The sequence below is a fragment of the Vombatus ursinus genome, unplaced genomic scaffold (genome assembly GCF_900497805.2).
Source record: "Vombatus ursinus unplaced genomic scaffold, bare-nosed wombat genome assembly UNPS02010639.1, whole genome shotgun sequence".
In the NCBI taxonomy this organism is placed as follows: domain Eukaryota; kingdom Metazoa; phylum Chordata; class Mammalia; order Diprotodontia; family Vombatidae; genus Vombatus; species Vombatus ursinus.
Window position 1 is genome coordinate 5,792,266 of NW_020950417.1, and position 23,000 is coordinate 5,815,265.

The 23,000-nt window shown below is 35.7% G+C and overlaps 1 protein-coding gene across 1 annotated transcript in view; it reads right to left on the minus strand.

Moving 5' to 3' along the window:
- The window catches only part of AFDN (afadin, adherens junction formation factor), a 180,801-nt gene that overhangs the window by 119,076 nt on the left and 38,725 nt on the right, over positions 1 to 23,000 (minus strand). The window contains exon 2 of the mRNA XM_027854857.1: positions 3,497 to 3,692. Coding sequence (XP_027710658.1) covers positions 3,497 to 3,692 — 196 coding nt within the window. The remainder of the gene's footprint in view (positions 1 to 3,496; positions 3,693 to 23,000) is intronic.

Consider the following 23,000-nt stretch of genomic DNA (forward strand, 5'->3'; position numbering starts at 1 on the left):
TCTTAACAGCAAAGCGGATCCTTTCAACTGTGACCAAACTGAAAGCCTTTCTGACTTGATATGTATGAACCAGTTCCGTGATTCTCAACCTAGGGTATGTGTGTACCCTAAGTACAGACTGGGTTCAAGAACTTTGTCAAAAGAGTATGGAAAATATTTGGTAAATAACTATATTATCCTATTGAAATATTCCAGAATTAGTGGTTTTAGGAAAAAATTGAATTGGAGGCAAAGGTATAATAAGACAAGGAGGGAGTGTGATAATATGTCTGAAAAATATGAGGGCAGTTAAAGGAAAATTCCTACAGGCTCAAACCAAAGTCTGAATATGAAACTCTTATAATATTAAGCTAAAAGAAATTAGTAAGGGGCAGCTAGGTAGCACAATGGATAGAGCTCTGGCCTGGGAGTCAGGAGAACCGAGTTCAAATTTGACCTCAGACACTTGACACTTACTAGCTGTGTGACCCAGGGCAAGTCACTGAACCCCGATTGCCTCACCCCCCCACCAAAAAATTTTAGCAACAACAACTCAGTAATGAGCTAACTGATTTGAAATAACCCAAAGCTCCTAATTTATTGTCAATCAATGAAACTTTAAAAATTTTAAGTGTATCTTTGGCATATCCTATTAAAGACAACTAGGTGGCAAAGATGGATAGAATGCTAGTTAGGCCTCAAGAAAACCTTATTTTGAATCCTGTCTCACAGACTTACTAGCTATATGACCCTGGACAAGTCACAAACCTTATAGCCTAAATTTCCGCATCTGTAAAATGGGATGATGAGGATGATGATGACAGTTCTATCACAAAATTGTTGTAAGGGATAAATAGCTATAATAAATGTAAAATGCCTTAAAGCACCTTATGAATGTGAGTTACTACTGCTGATGATGATGCTACTACTAAATGGGCTCACAAGATGTTTTTAACAACTCATCTCTTTGAATCAGAATTTTCAGTCCTGTTCTCATGACATACAGGTTAATGGACTACAAACTCAATGTAAGTCAGTACAATATAGTAAAGCAGCTAAAAGAAGCTAATTAAGGCTTAGATTCCCATTCAGAAGATTATGGTCAGCTCAGGAAAACACTTTTTTAGGAAGTTGACAAAAACACAGGAAGGAGGGAAAAGTCAGCAAAGGTCCTCAAGATTAGGTCACACACAAATCAGTTGAAGGGATTGAAGCTATTCAGCCAGGGAGAACACTCAGAGGGAACAGGAGCATTATCTTTCAAGTATCTGAAAGACTATCAAGTAGAAGCAAGATTAGATTTGGACTCAGAGAAGAAAAACTGGAGCAATGGCTAGAAGTTGTGAAGAGTCAGACTTGGACCTGATAGAAAGAAAAGACCTGTCCAAAACGTTGAAAAGCTGCTGTTTCAGGAGTCAGTGGATTACCCACTGCAAGAGGGGTTCAAGCAAAGACTAGATGACCACTTCTTAGACACCTGAAGAGCATTCTTTTCAATATATAGGTTTGACTAGATAACTGCTAGTCTCTTCAAAGATTCTGTGATTCTCCTATTTAATTTCAGGCATTGCTCACTGTCTTTGTGGTATGGTTAGTGTATACATGTATCACCTTACTTGTAGCAGTTAAACAAAATCTGAATTAATGAATGAGCACTTATTAAGTGCGCACTATGTGTAAAGCAATAGACCATTAGACTTGGATTGGGAAGACCTAAATTCAAATCTAGACTTAAAGACACTTATTAGTTTGTGTGACTATGGTTAAGTCAGGACTTTTTTTTTCCAAATATAAAATGAGAACAATAATAGCACCTACTTCTCAGGGTTCTGGTGAGGATAAAAAGGGATGATACATGTAAAGCACTTTGCAAACTTCAATGTACTATAAAAATTAGGTACTCAATAGCTACTGCAACAGAAAAGCAAGTAAACCCTGATATCAAGGAGCTCACATCCAAATGGGGGAAAGTATACATATAGAAGGTTTTGACTTCAAGTCAAATGGAAAGGCTCAATGAACCCTTAAGGTTTAGCAGAAAAGCAAACATACAAAACTATTTCTGATGTTGAACTATTTGACCTGGTAAAAATGTTGCTGGTGAGAACTCTCTTTTCTTGGTTTCAGGTAAATTCAATTAATATTTCTTGAACATCTAAAGTAGTATACAAGACAATTTAAAAGCAAGCAATTTCTTCCTTTCATACTTCTATTTATTTATATAAATGAGTCATATTAATACCAATATCATCTAACCAGAACATTATTGCATTTAAAGCTATTAATTACTTTTAGGTATTTCAGATGAGTAAGAAATAGCAAGTTATTTGTAAATACATATGTTATAGTATTATTGCTTTTCCCCCCTGTACTGTTGCTTCAAAGAGGGATACCTATAATGTTAACTAAAGTCTCACCTTGGAAGATAAAAATATACTACTTGACACTACTGAAATTTTACTTCAAAGCTTATCCCTTATGTCACTATCATGTTCAACTGTGTTGCAAATACTAATTATTACAAAGTAAGAGTTATTATTTACTTGTAACTAAATTTCCAAAAATGTGTAACATATCATTAGTATAGGTGATCAGTACGCCAAAGACAATCACTGTAAGGACAGGTTATGCTACTTATTGTTCAGAGTTGTATTTTTAATGGTGTAGGGAACTCAGTGAGGAAACTCCCTCTTCCAAAGCAAATCAGCACCTCCTCTGAGCCATATAGTCTTTCACAGAATTGTCTGAGTATACTTGAAGGTTAAATGACTTGCACAAGGTCACATGGCTAACCCTATTTCTAGGGTTTCCAACCCTAAGTGTTCCTAACCACAATGTGACTTTCTAGACACTAAAGCAGAGTCTCTATGTTACTTGTCTGGAAAAATGACTTAACAGAAATAAACAAAATTCTACTCCTAAAAGAAATACATACCATAATGTTACAAGTATCAAAAATGTGTAAGACTCCTAACATCTATTTTTGCTATCTTGCTATCACTATTGCCCAACCCTAGAGTAGCTATCCTCAATCTCAAACCCTTCCAATCTCCACCTTCTGAAACTCTACCCAACCTTCAAGATTTACCTAGCATCCATGGCTTTTCAGTGCTTCTTTCTCCTTCTTCCCATGCCACCCTGCTCTAGGTATAAACATCACTCGCCTTAGAATGTTAAGAATATGTTTGTACCTTATGTATTTGCCACAGACTAGAGGTTGCCGGCTCTCCACCCCTACCACAGTCTATTCTGTATTAGAATTTGTGTTATCTGCCCTACAATATCTCCAGCAGCTAAAATCTGAAATCATTCATTTTTTTAATTATCCCTCAGTTCCAAAGAGTACTTAATGTTTAAATAAATGCATGCAAAGTAAAATGAAATCAGCATATTTACCTATACCATTAATTACCCTGGATATGGGGCTATTTTCCAAGGTGCTGATTTTAACAAAAGGAAAGACAACCAATTCCCAGATATATATTTAACTAACACAACCCAATCAAGATACACTAACCTCCACTGACATGTACTTCATAGAGTGAATATTTAGGAGATGACAGCATTCTCATGTCAGGTCGAAATTTCTCTGCAAGAGTTTCTATGACATCTTGAGTTGTAGCAGTACTGGAGACCCGGATGCACTTTGTTGCAAAGTTTCCAGCAGCCTTATCTTGAAAGTAAAATCTCATTACTCCATGGAATTCCAGATCCTAAAAATAGAAATGTTTCAGTTATTGAGGGGCAAGAGGGGGACATTAAACCTTTTTAGAAACATTATTTGAATGTTGGTAAAGGATTTCCACAAAATAATCTATGTTTCGCTAAAAATCATAAATATCTTAGTACTAAAAAAATGTTTAAATGAACATTTAAGGAGTTAAGGAAATCTTTTAAACAAGATGTTTCACTCTAAACATCACTCTGGTTAATTAATGAACAGCATGGAGATATAAGGCTCAAACTTTCTAAATTCTTGCTGCATTAGTAATTTTTATTTTGGGGGGGAAGTGGATAACATGGAATGGGGGGGGCAGTTATCTATTATTCCATACATAATTCTGATCAATAAAGAAAAAGGGCAAGTTACTAAGGATGAATACAAAAGGTTCTGCAGAACATAAGGCATGTTAAATCTCAAAAATGCAAAAACATCAGCAAATTGCAGAATCAAAGATACCTCACCTTACGTGTCATCTAGTTCAACTTGTCCTTGAAGAGCTACAAATGGAGAGCATACCCCTGTTTTCAAGGCAAATCATCCCATTTTTAGACAGCTGTTACGAAATTTTCCCCTAGATCAAGCAAAAATCTGTCTCTGTGACTTCTAACCACTGGTCTTGGTAATGCCTTTTGGGAATGAACAAAACCAGTCTAATCCTTGTTGAGAGGGCAAAAAAATTTTCATATCCATCAACCATCTACTAATAATGTCTTAATACATAGTAGTTCTCGGAAAATATCTGCTAAATTTAGATTATTGCAAAGCTAATTGGCTGAAGGATGTGATCACTCTCTTTCATAAATTCTTAAAGAATTCTATTTGACATACACTGTCCTCCATAACCTAGCTCCTTCCTATCTACTCACAACACATCTATTAAGATCATATTTTGTGAAAGAAAATATGCTAAACATTAGGAATAAAAATGAATAAGAAAAATTTTAATAGCTTTTTTCTATTAGAAAAAAAGGCAGGGAAAGCACTCCTTACTACTCAGATGACCTTACTTTGATTTCAGTGTGAAATTTAATAAACTATGAGTCTGCCTAAACTCTTGTTTATCTAGAATTACTAATTAATATGGTGCTTTTATAAACAGTAAAAATTCCATAAATATTTCTTGAATTAAACGTACAGGTATTCTACTTAGTGGGACATTGTTATATGACATACAAGGATCACCTGTTTACAAAGAATTGAGCTTTAATAAATTCAATGGACATAAAAGCCACATATACAATTTAATCTTTTTTTTTAAGATTCAGAAAATAATTCAGAATACTCTGGTGATTCTGGGTTGCCATTATAAACTTCAGTTACTAAAATGTTTAAAAAAAAAAAAAAGGTTAAAGCTGGATCTGTATACTTTGTTACCCTGGATGCTTTTTTAGAATAAAGCCCTTAATGGATAAAGTAGCTTTTTTTTTTTTTTTTTTTTTGCTTGGATGAGAAGGAAATGACTACAAAAATGCTATAAAAAATTCCAAATTACAAGAAAAGCCTAACTCTCCCCACTGATTTGCTTCAGCATTCACTCTCTCCAGCTCAGATCTCCTCAAAGGTATCTATAAAGTCTACAGGATGAAGTCCAAAATCCTTGTCTAGGAAAAGTCTTGCAAAAAGCTCACCCCCACCTACCTGTACAACCTTATGCTTCACTCTTCTCCTACATTAATCACTTGTTGCACCCAACCAAACTTGTGCTGAACAAACTATACTTTTCTAATATGTCCTTTTGCTTCCCTTTACCTAGAATGCTGATGAAAATTGTTTGGATCTTTCAAGGACCAGGTCAAGTTCCATCCCTCTGGTGACACTGGGATGCCTTCCTGAGCCACTCAAGCCCACAATGATCTTTATAGTAATAATCTGACAATTAATCATAAAGTACCTCGTAACACAGCTGGTACTATACATACAGCCTTGTGTCATTATTAACTTCCCCCTCCTCCTATGTATAGTTTCAAACTCCTTAAAAGGCAGGGATTGATGTTTATGCTTCTCTGCTTTTCCTTAAAAAGGACATTCTGGGAGACTCATCCCAGGTCACACAGCTACCATGCATTGGAGGCAGAACTTAAACCCAGGTTTTCCTAATGCAAAGGTGGGAAACTTTATCCACTTCATCACATTGCTTTTAAATTAAAAGACAACATTTAAATAATGACATTTATACACTGCATAGCACTTTAAAGTTTACAAGCCACATATATATATAAATATATGTATATATATATAAATATATATATATAAGGTCTCATGAGGGTCAAGTGACGTTAAGTACTTATGGTATAAGAGGCAGCTAGGTTCAAATCCTCCCTCAGATACTAGCAAGCCAGTTAAAGTCTCAGTTTCCTCATCTGTAACATTAAAAAGCTGAACTCAGTGGCCTCTAAGATCCCTTCCAGCTCTGAATCTATGAACATTATCGCCATTTTTACAGATAAGAAAACCAAACTTAAGAAACTCATCCGTGGACAAATAGCCAAGTAGACGCCAATGACAGATTCAAACTGAGGACTTCCAAATCTACCATTCTACCCTACAATACAACTGCACTTAGAGTGGTTTATATATTGACCAGTAGGAAGATCCTCAAATTTAAGGTGTAGTGTGCCGACTCATCTTCTCCACCTAGAGATGGCGCCAAAACGACACTCACAAGTCTAGGTGAAGCAGACACTAGTTTCAATGCTGATCCTAAGAATTTACTCATTGAGGGATTATCTGAGGATACAGTACAACACAACTATTTCAGGAAACTCCATAAAAACAGAATTTCTAAAACTAGAAGGGGTCTTATAAATTCTAATTTAACAAATGAGGAAACAGAGGAATAGAAAGAAGAAATGAAAAAAAAGAAAAAAATGATTACTTAAGATAACTTATTTAGACAGTAGTGAATAAAGCATTTATTTAGCACTTATGTGCAAAGCATTTTGGATACAGATAGATAACTATTATGTGCTAGACACTATTCTAAAGACTGGGGATACAAAGAAAGATAAAAGGCAGATAAAAAGCTTACAGTCTAATGGGGAAAACAACATAAAAAAACTATGAAGAAACAAGCTATGTACACAAAACAGAATAAATTGGAGCTAATCAATAGATAAAAGACACTAGAATTACGGGGAAATGGGAAAGGCTTCCTGTAGAAGGTGAGATTCTAGATGGGACTAGAAACCAGGGAAAGCAAGAGGCAGAGATGAGGAGGGAGCACATTCCTACCATGGGGGCCTGTCAATTAAAATAAAAATATAAGGAGCCCGGAGATAGAATTGTCTTGTTTGAGGACTGGCAAGGCCAATGTCTCTGAATGAAACAGTATGGGGAAGTATAAAAAGACTGGAAAGGTAGGGGGAAGGGACAGAAGAGAGGAAGTTATGAAAGGCTTTGAATGCCAGAAGATTTTATATTTGATCCTGAAAATGATAGGGAACCACTTAAGTTTAATGAGTAGGACACTGACATGGTCAGACTTGAACTTTGTGAATCTATGTAAGATAACAGATAAGAAAGACAACATTCAGAAAATGAAGTTTTCACTGGGGCCCAGGGAAAGAAGAGAACAGAACTAGCTGCCCTCAGTGAGTTTAGTGACTTTCTACAGTCACAGACTACCGACTTCCTGTGGGAAAGGAAGAGGAACCAAGAGGGAAGAGGATACAAAACAAAGGAGTTTGGTTAACAAATAGGAAAAAAATTTTGCCTTCATATAAATCCAATAACTATTTCTATTTATACAGCATTCTTAAAGTATCTAACAACTGAAACAGATATTCATTTTTCACAAAAAACTGAGACTCTTGAGAAGTTAAATGACTTGGTAATAAGCACAAGGATACTTGGATCTCGAGTAAGACTTGGAACCCAGTACTACAGTCTCCAAGTCCAAAGCTGTATCAACGATATGGCTGGTTTAAAGCCCATTGTCTATGACTGATACAGCCAGTATACCACTAAAAAACATCTATGATTTCTCTCACGTGCTACGAACTGCCAATCCCTGATACAGGAATCTATAATGTTGGGATTAAAAACTTTGACGCTGGAAAGTTTTTACACAAGAGAGGTTAGGTGACTGGTTTGAGACCACATAGATCAGTGGAGATCATCAATGTAAGCAATAGTCAAGAAATCCAAAATTGTTTTTCATTGTAATCTACGTTAGTCAAGATTCTGAACTTCGAAATTTATTGCCCTGGTAAACTCTCCTACTTCAAGACTCTTTTCCATCAGCCCATCTAAGCTGTTCCTAGATCCAAAACCCCATTAAGGGCATTTTCCTTGATAGTTCCCCATGGCAGGAATGCGATCCCTACCCCTTCTCTGTCTACATAATGCTAAGATTTTTCAATATGGATAGACAAATTTTTCAATTTTTATAGTAAAAGGTAAAGTTTCTCTTCCATAGAAACTATTTTGATAAGTATGCATATTTGGAAAACTATAACCTTCTCAAAGAATGACTTGCACTTTAGTCTCGTGTATATCCACAAGACAAATTAGATAAGATTCTTAAAACCAAAGAAAAAAACAAATCACTAAGACTTGGTAGGATTGAGACTCATGAATGGAATATGGCTCAAAAAGGGTACAATTTTCAAAAGCAACATGACCAGAATGAGAAAGGTAAAAGAGGAACTGAGTAGTAATGCGTATTAAGATGATAAATTCACCTGAGAAAATCCAATAACCCAAAAGGAAAAACAGGGTAGAGAGCACTTGAGTTTAGACTCATGGCACTAGAAAACAAAAGCAATTATTTTCAAACGAATATACAAACGACTACATAGAATAAATATCAAATGGATGGGAAATGATAAAAGAAAAAAAGTTTGAGAAATAATCACAACTCTGGCAGAGAGAGCCATGACATATAGCAACGGGAGACCTCAGTTATCTGAACATCTGTTGGAGGTCTCTTCACCCAAAATCAGAGAAGTCAATAATTTCCTGCCTTCATTTAATCACAATTTCCATCTTTCAAAAGATGGTGGAACCAATGAAGGAAAATTCCATTCTGGACCTGATACTTACAAACAAGAAGGTAATGGTCTGAAGGATGGCAAAGATAAGAGGGGATGGGGGAATCACCCTATCATAATAGTAGCATAATCTGCAATGCTCACCAGATTTTAGGAAAGTAGATTTCACAAGGTTCAGAGAAAAGAAGGGTTTAATCAATAGATTAATCAAGAGATATGGCAGTTACCAAAAAAGTTAATACAATGGGTATTTTAGGTGTCTCACTGGATAGAGTGCTGGACTTGAATTCAAATCCCTGCCTAGATAAAAGTGTAAGCAGATATTATAGAGCCATTAGGTAAGGCATGTACAAAATAAAACTCATTAGCTTTCCACTAAACTGAGGCCTCTACCTAACCTCCCTATTTATATTATACTAATTTCATCCTCTACACCCACATTTACAACCTCAGAATCATCTTTATTCACTCTCCCTCATCTCTGTTATGCAATCAGTAAGTCAACTCTTGATGAGTCTACCTCTGAATCCTGCTTCACCAAATGACTGCTAGACATCTTCATATGGATGTCCAACACGTATCTCAAACACTTATGTTCAGAACAAAGCACATTGTCTGTCTCCCTACACTCCCCCAAAGAAAACCAAAAACAAACCCATTCTGTTTCCTAACTTCCATCAAGGGCACCACCTCCTCCAGTACACAACTGCAGTCACCTACAAATTCTAACTCCCATACATCCTCATATCCAATTGGGTTTTCATCAGTTCTTACTCCCTGAATTTAGTTCTTTATCTCCTCAATACAGCTGCCAAATTGATATTCCTAAAGCACATGCTTTTTTACTTTCCCTGTTTATGATGCTTTGGTGACTCCCTTTTGCTTCTAGGATAAAATACCAATTCATATTGGCACTCTGAAGTTCTTCTCAAACTGGCTCCAACTTGGATTGCTAGATTTCATGTTATTTTCCATCTTGTACACTTGATGTTCAAAGTCAATCTGGGCCTGCTTGCAGTTTCCTAAATACTACAACCAATTTCCTACCTCCATACTTCTGCAAAAGCTGTCCCATCATGAATGGAATGTTCTCAGGGATCACTTCCACTTCTTAGAATCTCAAGCTCCTTCAGGGTTAGCTGACTCTTCAGGAGGCCTTTCCTGAGCTATACCATGCCCCTCTCGCAATCCACTCTCCAGATATGTCTAAATAGTTAACATTTATTTATTTACACATATATTGATTTTCCCAAGTAGAACGTAAAAGCCCCCAAAGCAAGTACTGTTTCATGTTTGTCTTTATATCCCCCACACCTAGCACAGTGCCTTGCACTTTATTTGGGGGAGGAGGGGGGAAGTTGAGAGAGGTTTCCTCTACCAATGTAGACTTTCACTTTTTCCCAAATCTTAATAGTCTTATTTAGAGTTTCCTGGGGACACTAAGAAGTTAAGCAACTTGCCCAGGGTCACAGAGCCAGTAAGTGGTAGAAAACACTAGGTAGAAGCAACCAGGCCTGGGCCTGGAATCAGAAAGACCTCAGCTGTGGGACCCTGGGTAGGTAGGTCTCTTACCCAGTCTGCCTCAGTTTCCTCAATTGATAAGCATAATAATAGCATCTGTGTCACAGGGTTATTGAGAAGATCAAATGAGATAATATTGGTAAAGCACACAGCCCAATGCCTAGCACATACTAAATGTTGTTATTATTATTAATGCTATTATCATCATCATCATCACCATCACTGAAAACAGGTCTTCCTGACTACAAAAGGCCAGCTCTCAGATTACCTGCCTTTCACCGTGCATGGAGTAGGCACTAGCAAATCTTTGTTAACGAAGAAAGATTTGTGTAATTCCAAATAGTTCTTCAAAATGGTTGGACCAGTTCACAGCTCCAGCAACAGTGCATTAGTTTCATATTGCCCTATAGTCACTCTAATGTTGCCTGTTTTCCTTTTTTTAACCATCTCTACTATTTGCAGTACATGAGATGAAAACTGTTTTAATTTATATTTCTCTTACTATTAGAGATCTGGAACATATTCTCAATATGGCAGTTTGTGGTTTGAAATTATTTTTTAAGGTTTCTAACCTTTGATTAATGTTTACTAAAGAAAGGCTATTATAATTAATACTTTAATCAAGGACATTTATGACAAAGCTTTTCCTCTTGACTACTGTACTATGTTGATTTTTTTATCTTTAAATGAACTATTCTGTCTAGTCCAGAGGTCAGCAAACTCTGGCCTTGGACAGATCCAGAAGATTGTTGGTCTATTTTGTATTGCTCAGGAGCTAAGAATGGTTTCTACATTTTAAAATAAAGTTTTATTGTATTTAAAGATGTAAAACCATTCTCAACTGATACATAAAAACAAACTGCCATGCAAGACATGTCTCTCTAGTCTGTAATTTCAGAAATATGATGAATTCAGGGAAACAAGAACTTTTTTAATGAACTGACAGAAAGTCAAATAATAAGCAGGGCAGGAGAACAATTTAGAGACTGCTATAATTTAAAAGAATACAACTACAAAAAAGTGATAAGACTAAGTACAGAATGAGATATGTTTTTTGGACATGAGTAGTCATATTTGTCAGGAGGGTTTTATTTTTATCTTTTCTTTTTTTTCTTTTTTCTTTTCTTTTTTTTTTTTTTTGCAAGGCAATCAGGGTTAAGTGACTTGCCCAGAGTCACACAGCTAGTAAGTGTTATGTGTCTGAGGCTGGATTTGAACTCAGGTCCTCCTGACTCCAGGGCTGGTGCTCTATCCACTGTGCCATCTAGCTGTCCCTATTTTTTCTTTTTCAATGGAAGAGATAGGTAGAAGAGAAAGAAAACTGTGTTAAACAATTTTTTTTTTAATGTGAAAATCCCTTCTTAAAAAACAGCACTGCTAAGATGACATAAAAGGAAAATGACAAATTCCGGAGATGGTGGGAAAACAGGTACACTAATGTACTTGGTTGGTGCAGCAATGACCTAGTTCATTCTGGAGCACAGTTTGGAACTATGCCCAAAAGCTATAAAAAACTGCATACCCTTTTTACCCAACAAACCACTAATAGCTCTGCATCCCAAAGAGATCAAGGAAAAAGGAAAAAGGACCCATATGGACAAAAAAATTTCAGTAGCTTTTTGTAGTGGCAAAGAATTGGAAACAAAGTGGATGCTCATCAATTGGTATAGTATACGACCATGATTGAATACTATTATGCTATAAGAAATAAGCAGGATACATTCAGAAAACCTGGGAAGACTTACATGAATCGATGCAAAGTAAAGTGAGCAGAACTCAGAGAACACTGTACAAAGTTATAGCAATATTGTACGATGATCAACTGTGAATGACTTAGCTATTCTCAAAAATGCAATGATCCAAGACAATTCAGAAGAACTGATGATGAAAAATGCTATCCATCTTCAGAGAAAGAAATGATAAGAGTCTGAATATATAAAGGCATACTTTCTTTTTTTAACTTTCTGGAATGGATGAAAAAGTTACACCATACAAATATAATGGAATACTACTAGTGTTGTAAGAAATGTTGAGGGGATGATTTAAAAAAACCTGGGAAGACTTATATGAGTGAAATGAATATAAGCAGAATTCACGAAGTAGCAGCAACATTATTAAGATAATAAACAATGAAAGCCTTAAGTAAATCTCATCAACACAATGACCCACTACAATTCCAAAGGACTCAAGATGAAAAATGCTATCCACACCTCCAGAAAGAGAACTCCTGGACTCAGAATACAAACTAAAACATTTTTTTCCTTGTTTTTTTTTTGGAGGGCGGTGGGGGGGGGGTTAATGTGGAAATTTGTTTGCATGATTTCTTATTTGCACTGGGTTTTCTATTTCTTGTCTTCTCAAGTAGGTCAAGGGGCAGGGATAGAGAATACAGAACTTAAAATAAACATTGAATCAAACAACACTGAAAATCTTCAGACAGCTAATGAATGAAATGGCTAATTCTGACCTTCCAAAGAAGGATGTTGAAACATGCCTTCCAGCTTTTAGAAGAAAAGTAATGGGTTACAGGTAGCAAATGAAGCAAACATTTTCAGATGTGGCTAATGTTTATTTTACTTGTCTCTACTTATTTGTTAAAAGGAATCAGAGTACTATGATTCTGAAAAACAGAAGAGGTCCTAGAACAACAATACAGGTAGGTATATGTCCTGAAAAGTTGGCTATAGCACCGAAAGAGGCTTACTGTCACACAGCCAACTTTTGTCAGAAGCAGAACTTGAATGCAAGTTATGTAGACCCTTCTTTACAACAGGGTCAACTGTGAAGTTCTACTGATATCCTTGGAGCCAAGATGAAGTTGTAAGAAGGATGACAATAAAGTTAAATTGATTCATAAAGGGCTGAACTAGGTGCCCAAATGGTTTACTAGGTCAATGAAAAGCTATAAGCACATGTCAAGGGGTGTAAGCAGGGACAGTAAACTCCTACTGAATCTCTTCACAGCAAAGCTGGCAAGGACAACTAATTCAATAATAGAATTGGGATCCAAAAAAATCTCACTTGCCTAAAACAATGAACCAAACCAAACAAGAATACATTAGAGATAAAGTAGAGTCCTATACTAGACTCACAAAATTAGCTGCTCAAGCACAAGAGACACAACTAAAAACACAGTTTGTGAGGAAAAGACCTAGAGGTGGATACATTTAATAAAAGTAAATTGCAGTAAGCAAGGGAGATAGACATAGAACCACATTATTCTCTGAGCTTGTTGGATGCTGTCTAGAATGCTGCTCAGTTCTCTTTTTCCAATCCATCTACAATACAATTCTGACTATATCATTCCTGACCTAAAATCTCCAGAGGTCCCCAAGTACCTCTAAGACAAAATGCAAATTCTTAAGCATGGTATTTAAAGCACTCCACAATCTGGTTCCAAACTACTCTATACTGGCTCCAAATCTGTCTTTCACTCTAACACTTCAGTGAACCTAGTTTCATGTTCCCCAAACTTGCATTCCATCTCCAGTCCCCACCAGCTTTATATTTCTCATTCTTGGAATGTATCTCTCCTTAAAATAATCTTTTTCCCTACCCATATGTATAAAAAATATTTCTAGTAGCATTTTGTTGTAGTAAAGAACCAGAAATATTAGCAAAGAGATTACAGCAATTTATCAGCAGGATAACACACTATGATCAGGTGGATTTATATCAGGAATGCAGGGCTGGTTCAATATGAGGAAAACTATTGACTATATCAATAGCAAAACTAATAGAAATCATATGATTATTGCAATAGAGGCAGAAAAAGCTTGACAAAACACAGCACCCATTCCTATTAAAAAGCACAGGAAAAAAGTTTTCCTTAAAATGGTAAGTAGCATCTATCTAAAATCATCAGCAATCATTATATGTAATGGGGATAGGTTAGAAGCTTTCCCAATAAGATCAGGGATGAAACAAGGATGCCCATTGTCACCTCTATTATTTAATATTGTACTAGAAACGTTAGCTTTAGCAATAAGAGAAGAAAAAGAAATTGAATTTGCAGATGATATGATGGTACACTTAGAGAACCCTGGAGAATCAACTAAAAAACTATTTGAAATAATTAACTTTAGCAAAGTTGCAAGATATGAAATAATCCCACATAAATCATCGGCATTTCTATATACTACTAACAAAGCCCAGCAGCAAGAGATAAAAAGAGAAATTCCATTTAAATAACAGTAGACAATATAAAATATTTGGGAGTCCACCTGCCAAGACAAATCCAATAACTATGCAAACACAATTAAAAAACACTTTTCACACAAATAAAGTCAGATCTAAATAATCGGAAAAATATCAGTTGCTCATGGGTAGGCCAAGCTAATATAATAAAAATGACAATTCTACCTAAATTAACTTATTTTTTTTACAATCATATGAAAGAGATTTCCACATTAGTCATGTTGTAAAGAAGAATTAGAACCAAAGGGAAAAACCACAAGAAAGAAAAAACGAAGAAAAATAGTATGCTTTGATCTGCATTCAGACTCCATAGTTCTTTCTCTGGATATGGATAGCATTTTCCATCAATTAATTTACTTATTCAGTTCCATACATATATACATACATAACAAAATTCGTGTGGAAGACCAAATGATCTAGAATAACAAGGGAATTAATGAAAAAAAAAAATGCAAAGGAAGGTATTAGCCGTACCAGATCTAAAACTGTTATAAAGCAGCAATCATCAAAACTATTTGAGACTGCCTAAGAAAGAAGAGTGGTGGATCTGTGGAATAGGCTAGCTACACAAGAACATTAGTTAATGACTATAGTGATCTGTTTGATAAACCCAAGGACTCTAGCTTCTGGGAAAAGAACTCACTATTTGACAAAAACAGTTGGAAAACGGTATGACAGGAATTAGGCATAGACCAACATCTTATACTATATACCAAGATAAGGTCAAAGTGGGTACATGATTTAGATATAAAGGGTGATACCATGTGTTCCCTTTGAATCTCATTTTTATCATGGGTCATACAAGTCTAATTAGATAGAAGGTCTGGTTCTATTATATCTTGATGATTTTAACAGATGAATGGAAAAAGAGGGGAAGTTAGGGGAAATTATCTTATATAATCAGGGTGGATAAGTAGCCATCTATACAAACCAAGAAGGGGGAAGGAGAAATGTGTTAACACCTGAACCTCATTCTGACCTGAGCTGGACAAAGTAAGGAACGAACACACACACGTATACAAACAAATTTCACTCAACAGGGAATTATTGTAGGGGAGATGAGAGAAGGGGGAAATTAGAGGGAGGACAGATTAGGGGAGGAGCTAGTACTAAGCAAAAAAACTCTAAAGGATGTTAAAAATATTTATAGTTTTTTGAGTTAGCAAATCTGAGGAGGTGCCCATAAATTGGGGAATGGTTTAAGAGATTTTAGTGCAAGAATTGATAAGATGATTTCTGAGAAACCTGGGGAGACTTATAAGAATGGATGTAGAATGAAATGAACAGAAGCAGGTGAACAAGTTATATGAGGAAATTGGTTTTGCTTGATTATGTATGTTTGTATCAGGTTTTGTTTTTCTTTCATTTTCAATTCAGGGTGGGGAGGGGAACAGAGAATAGGGGAGAAGGCAGGGCAGGAGGGAAGAGGAAAAAAAAACAAATAAGGAAAGTAGCACAATATTGCCCCCTAACATGAAATCTTTTTGGGAAATGTTAATGTTCATTTTTTTTTTTAAAGTAGTGCTCCTACCATCATCCTCACCAAAAAATAAATAAATAAATAAGCAAAAAAACACAAGACATCAGGTTAAACCCTCGCTCTAAGATTCTATGATTTGTGTCCTAAAATTCACCCAGCTTCAAAATATTCCAACTGTTGTGGGGCCACATTTTTGAAAGAAAATGAAATTACAACTGAACAAAAACATTTTAGGTAGCAAATGTTAGCCTACCCTGTAAGTTTAGAAGATGATTTATGGCTGAAATACGGTAAACCATTAAATCAAGCTGACAATATTCTTTCTTAAATGGTATTTTTTTCCTGAGAATATGATTTCTATTCTAAACAATACAGCTTATTAATTTAATACAAAACCATCATGTTTACTTATATCTGATATCCAAACCTATTATCTGTAACAACAGCCACATCATTCCAACTAATCATGATGTTCTTGACAGCAATTTTATCATATATGTTCACTGTTCTTAGATGAGCTTAAATCAGTAAATTATCAACAAATGATTTACAATGAATGCTAACAAAGTCTTCAGCTGTTAAAGAAGAAACTATAATTAAGACACATAACAGGGTTTTCATACATTTTCTACTATTTCTTTTTAATTTGCTAATTTGTTTTAAAAACTAAAGTCATTTTAACTGTGGCTCTCACCAATCATACAACATGTGAACATGCACTAATCAGAAGAATAAATTGTGGTCCTATGATTCCAATATATTCAATTCAAGAAAATGAAAAATATAAACGGTCTGATGTAGACAACTGGTTACTTTCTCATCTTAAAGGATGAATCCAACCTAAAGAAGAATTTTTTATTCTTTCCTATTGTTCTGTATATACAAATTTGCCCAAGTGTGCTAGTTCCATTATTTCAGCATTCAAAATGTATGACCTAATGATATAACTTTTTCAGAAAAATGTTAAGAGGAAACCAGATTTTAAAATAACCTCAAATGACACCTCAACTTTAAAATTCCCATTAAAAAACTTGGTTGTTTTTACTTTGAAAAGGGTAGCTATAAAGCTATTAACTTTGTCACAATTAATTGAGCTATGATGACACAAATCAATTGAGTTATAAATTATGCTTTCAGAGGAAAGGAAAAGGAGAGAAGAATGAGAAGATAAAGGCAGGAATGTGGCTGTTATCACATTTGGATACTGGTATTAATAAAATTTATTTCACCAAATGTCATAAAGCTTCTTTAAAATATGGATCACATTTATTAAATTCTAGAAGTTTAAAAAAAATAACAATTATTAAAATACAATAATAAGCCTGAGCTAATCTTGGTTCATCCAGTAACAGTAACACACTTGGTCTGGTACAAAATATTATGAGTGGATATAATAAATACCACCTATCTTACAAGAGTTCTTGTAAACAATGAGACTTGCATAAAAGGACTTAAATAGAAATTTTAAGGTACTACTATTATACGGATCTTATGTTTGCATAACACCTTTCATCTAAAGTTTTATTACCTTATTCTACTCTACTCTCCCAATATTCATATATGTAGAACAGCTTCTGGCTATCCAAATACCACCCAACTTCACAACTAACAGTATCAAAATAATAACAATAACAATAAAGATATTCTTCGAAAGAAACAACCCAAATAAAGTTAAAGATGAATATGATATGTAGTGGCATTTCCCCTCGTGGAGAAGAGAAGCAAACAACTTTTAGGGAGGACAGGAATCTTTGAAAGATACAAAACCCAAGATTACCTAATGATCAACAACAACTCCTCTATTCATTCATTATAATTGATCTTTGAAATCTTTTGAAGGAAAGAAAATCTCTAAAGATATCCACAAAGTTTCAATCTTCTAGAGAACTCCCCTCCCTCCCCAGAGGCACTGGTTCTCACTTTAGAATTGAAAGGGCAACACAAGCAACAGCAAAAGGCAAGAGAATTTCAATGATGACACTAAAGGAAAGGGTGTTTCAAAGTAGGGACCACAAAGAGGTAGGCAACACATAGGTAACTGAGGCATGAGGAGGAGAAGAGAGCACAAGGAATATTTTTAAAGTATTATAAAACAAATACACACTTGGAAGACTGATTTGCATCCCATGGCATATGGAGTAAGCCAGAATGTGTTTCACAGAAGACCAACATGGCTGGTTACAGGGGATGCAATTAAATAGGTTGGGGGATAGTGTGTCTCTGCAAACCTAGTCTGAATACTCTCTACTCACTTGGCTTCCAAAACACCGTAACAACTCTCTCGGCTCTCATCATACCCATCTGACTATTCCTTCTTTGTAGCTTTTGCTGGTTTATCAAGTTCCTCCTGATGCCTAAACATGGATATCCCCCAGATTTCTGTCTGGCCCTCTTTTCTCTCTCTCTACACACTCATTCCAACATCTTCAATCATCAATGCTATGTAGATGATTAAAAAATCTCTAGTCTCATTCTTCATCCTGAATTCTACCACCAAATTTTCAGTTTCCAGTTAGATATCTCATTCATTCATTCACCAAGTATTTAACTGTCTTCAGCATGTCAGGCACTGTGCTAGGCTCTGGGGATACAAAGACAAAATATTAAACAATTACTACCCTCAAGGAAGTTATATTTTTGGGGGCTATAACAACATATATACAGAAAAGCAAATACAGGGGGAAAAGTAGGCTAGAGCCATATCATATTGTGAAAAGCTCTAAAAATTTAAGTTTGTATTTTATCCTAGAAGTAGGCGAACCGCTGGTTTGTTGAAGTGTAGTGACATGGTCAAACTTGTGCTTTAGGAGTATCAGTAAGGGAGGTGTGTGTGAAGTGAATTGGAGAGAGTGGGGATGCTAAGTGAAGTTAAGACCAATTAAGATGTCTGATCAGGATCTCAAATTAAATATTCCCCAAAATGAATTCATCTTTTCCCTTCTTCATTCCTACCCTTACAATCCTGGCTAGTCCCCTGGAATTTCTCTAATTCTGTTGGTGGTGTGTACATCCTCGTAGTCACCCAAACTAAAAGATCTAGAACTACCTTTCTTTCTTTCACATCTGCACATCCAACCAACTGACATCCTATCAGTTCTACCTTGTGCCCTACTCTGCACTCACACCTACCATCACCTAAACCAGAGGTTCTTAATTAATTTTGGGTTACACATATCCTTTTAGCAGCATTAATACTTCTAAATACATAGGATTACAAAAGGAACCAATTACAATGAAATTCAGTTTTCAAAATGTTTTTTAAAAACAAGCTCATGGACCACAGGTTAAAAATTCCGGATCCTAGACCTACATGTCACCTCTCAAATGGACTGCTTTATTAACTTTCTAATTGGTCTCCCTGCTTCTACTCTTCTCTTCACCAGCACCTTCTTCACATTGACACCAAAGTAATCTGTGCACTACACATTAGTTCATTTGCCTATTGAAGATGAAAAGCCTTTAGCATGGATGCAGCTCCCTCCCTACTAGGCTAGAAGCCTAAAATCCTCCTTATTATAGCTCGGCATTTAAAGCCCTCCACAATCTGGTTCCAACCTGATTTTCCAGCTTCAATTTCATAGTACTTGGCTTCATGCACTCTTCCTTTAGATAAACTGGTCTACTAATTGTTCCCCAATCTCGACCCAACCTCTCTCCTATCTATGTATTCACACTCATTTTTAATGCCTGATCTTCCCTGAAGGGTCCAGATCAAGTACCATTCTTCTCCAAAAAACATGCCTGTTCCTTACCCCAGACCCCAAGACAAAAGTCATTACCCTTACATTTTCTGAGAACACTTTGGACTTCTCCTTTACCTCTAATTTGTAGTATACTCATTGATGTACATGTCAAATATCTATTTTCAACCCATCATATTATCCTACACACAGTGGGCATTAATAAAGGCTTGTTGAATTTGATTTGAAAGGGTACACAAATACTTGTGAAATATTGGGCCAATTACCTTAAAAATGTAGATAAGTACTCCTGACAGTCTATTGTCCAGTCTTTGCTTTTAAAAAAAAGTTTTATTGATTTTTGTCTTGATATCACAATCATTTTACTTCTCACCATCATCAGAGCCTCCCTTCCATCAAAGAAAATCAAGTTTAAAAATCTAATATAGTGACATCTCACCACAAGAGTCTGTACTAGAAGTCCCCAGACTCTCCTATGATATAGGATGCATGTTTCATTATCTGTTTTCTAGAGTCTTCAATGTCTTTTCAATTACTGAGTTCAACTCTCTTTTAGTGATCTATTCATCTACATTATTTATTGGGTGGTTTGCTTTTGCTTTTTGGTTTTTTTTTTAATAGGACAGGAGATATATTTTTACTAAAGTAAGCCTACAGGTCAGAGAAAAACTTTGTATTTAGAAATTCTTGATTAAATCGGATTTAGTGATGGGTTGTTAAATAGAACAAAACAATCAAAACCTAAAGTATCATTATGAAAAATTCAGAATACTATCTGGTGTGTAGTCTTTGTTTTGTCGGGGTTTTTTTGAGTCAACAACCTGGGACTCATTGATAGTGGGAACTCCAAATGTGGAAATTCCCTCTTTCAATGCAATGTATTAAGTGGCGCTTCCTCTGCCACTTAATACTCTTAGAGGGCTCTATTAGATTATGAGTGCCTTAAGGACAGGAACTGTCCTTTACTTCTTTTTGTATCCTCATCACTTAGCATAGAGGCTGGCACATAGTAGCAACTTAGTAGACTGTGGCACTAAGATGTACAAAACCATACCTCTTGAAATCACAAATCTCTCTGTGTCTACTAGAACAATTAACAAATTAGAATACAAACCTTGTTATGATTTTTTTTTTTTATTGATGGGGAGAAGAGCTGTATTGAAGATCTCCAGTCTTACCTTCAACCCTTAGATACTGAAACTCATGGAAAGCCCATCAAAGCTTCCTTCCCCACATCAGAATGCTGGAGACTTATCATTCTGTGTAGAAATCACCAGGAGTCCCTTTTCCAAAAAGTGCAATATTTTGTAAACATGAAATAAAATTAGATAAAACTTACAAATGCATGGGGTGGCACAGCTGCAGAGGTAGCTCTGTGGACCACAATGTCAGAATGGCTTTTAAAACTACCATTTAAAAAGCAAAAGTTATTAAGTTTATTTTTGAGAGATTTGTTTCTATGTGGGGAGCAGGGAGTTGGAGGAGTCCAGGAGACTGGATCTCCTTATCTCACCCAGGTCAGAAGTTCTGTGGCCACACATGAGCCTGATCTCAATAGTGATTTAACTTTCTCCTCTTTTCTGACTCCCTTAGGAAGCCTGGTGGCCCTCTCCTACAAAAGGCTCACTGTACTATATTGATGGTGTAGCTCAGAACTCCTGAGCTCAATAGACCCACCAGACTCAACCTCTCCCAGTAATAGGGATTACAGGCATGTGTCACCATGATCAACCTGACAGAATTAAAATAATCAGTTAAGTATCATCTGGGTACAACAAAAATTTAACATTAACATTGTGCTGAATAAATATCAAATTAATATTTGGCATTGTTTTTTGAATACTATATTAATGAAGTTGTCCACAATCTAGTAAATGTGTACATACAAAAAAACCTGAAACTCTGGGGGGAGTCATGGACAATAAGAGTTCTGCTAAGCTTCCAAACTTTGTAATGGATGGGGGGGAGGGGTAGTGAGGGCATATGGAAACTGAAGAAACCATTCTATGGCTAATTTCTTTTTAGCCCACAAAAAGCTCCACTTTTAATTTCCCCAATTTCCAGGTTACCCTAACATCCTATGATGCCTTAAACTTTTGTGTGGTGATTTATTTACTTTTAGGAGGGGAAAAAACAGGTTCCTCTGAAATAGGTTTATCTTATGCTACAGTTTTGGGAGATTATATACATTTTTCAGTATATAACCATACTCTGTATATCCTCTTTCAAAAAAATCTAATTTGGGGAGAGAGTATAGTCTATACTCAGACCAATATCATAACTTGCCTTTTGAAACTGCAGGACATTTACTTATCTCTACTTGTTCAAATGTGTGCTGATTACTGTCTCATTTCTAACTTTCTCTAGATGAAAAGAGATTTCCCTGCTAGAATTTTGGTGTAGAGAGGCTAACAACTTTATATTATCATTATCAGCAATACACCAATGTAAAAATGGAAGGTAAAGGTGAAAAAAAGTTTTATAAAAGGAAATTTTAGGAGGATGGGGGTCTTTGTTCCCCTCTAAAAGTATATATCTGTACTTAAATTTTCTTCAGAAATAGTACAGTCAGTTATTATCAGGATAAAGTAATTCCTCATTTGGTCCTTTAAATTAATGGAAATTCTGGTGCAAATAGGGACAGCTAGATGGCACAGTGGATACAGTGCCAGTCTAGACTGGAGTTCAAAGAGGGGAGGGGGAGGAGAGGAGAAGTGTTTCCCATAGGGGATGAGGAATGGGAAATAATCAGAAATTCAAGAGACATCCCCCCCCCAAATTTTTATTTTAAAAATGTGTATAATACACACATGCATGTATATATAGTATATATACACACATACAGACAGACAATGTTTTAATCAATTAATGTTTAGCTCATTAATGAATTAATTCATCACTTTGTCCAAATTATTATAAACTCACCAGGGCAATCTAAGAGGTCCCTGTAGGTAGGCTAATGAAAACCATTTAGTCTAAAGTTTTAATTGTTCAACCACAACCTATGGTCAATTCATTTTTCTTTACATCTCATCGCTCCTGTTTAAACATTTTTCCCAGTCTCTGGCAAAGCTTAGTTTACTTCAAGCAGGTAACAGTCACTTTAGTTCCCTGTGGAGGAAACAGCAGTTCACCATTTAATAACACAGAGGAAACCTTTAATTCCTGATTCTATAATTAATTCTATAATAATAGAATAATTAATTCTACAATTTGTTCAAATTTGAAAAGTAGGGATGGTAAAAGGTGGAGAGACGAGAACCTGTCATCTGCACACATCCAAGCGATTTCCAACAAAACTGAGAGATCAAATTTCCTTAGAGTTGCCTCTTAGTCTGATTTTACTGAACACACACAAAAAAAGCAAATATTACCTTTCATTTTTTGGGCAGTGAACATACTGGAAG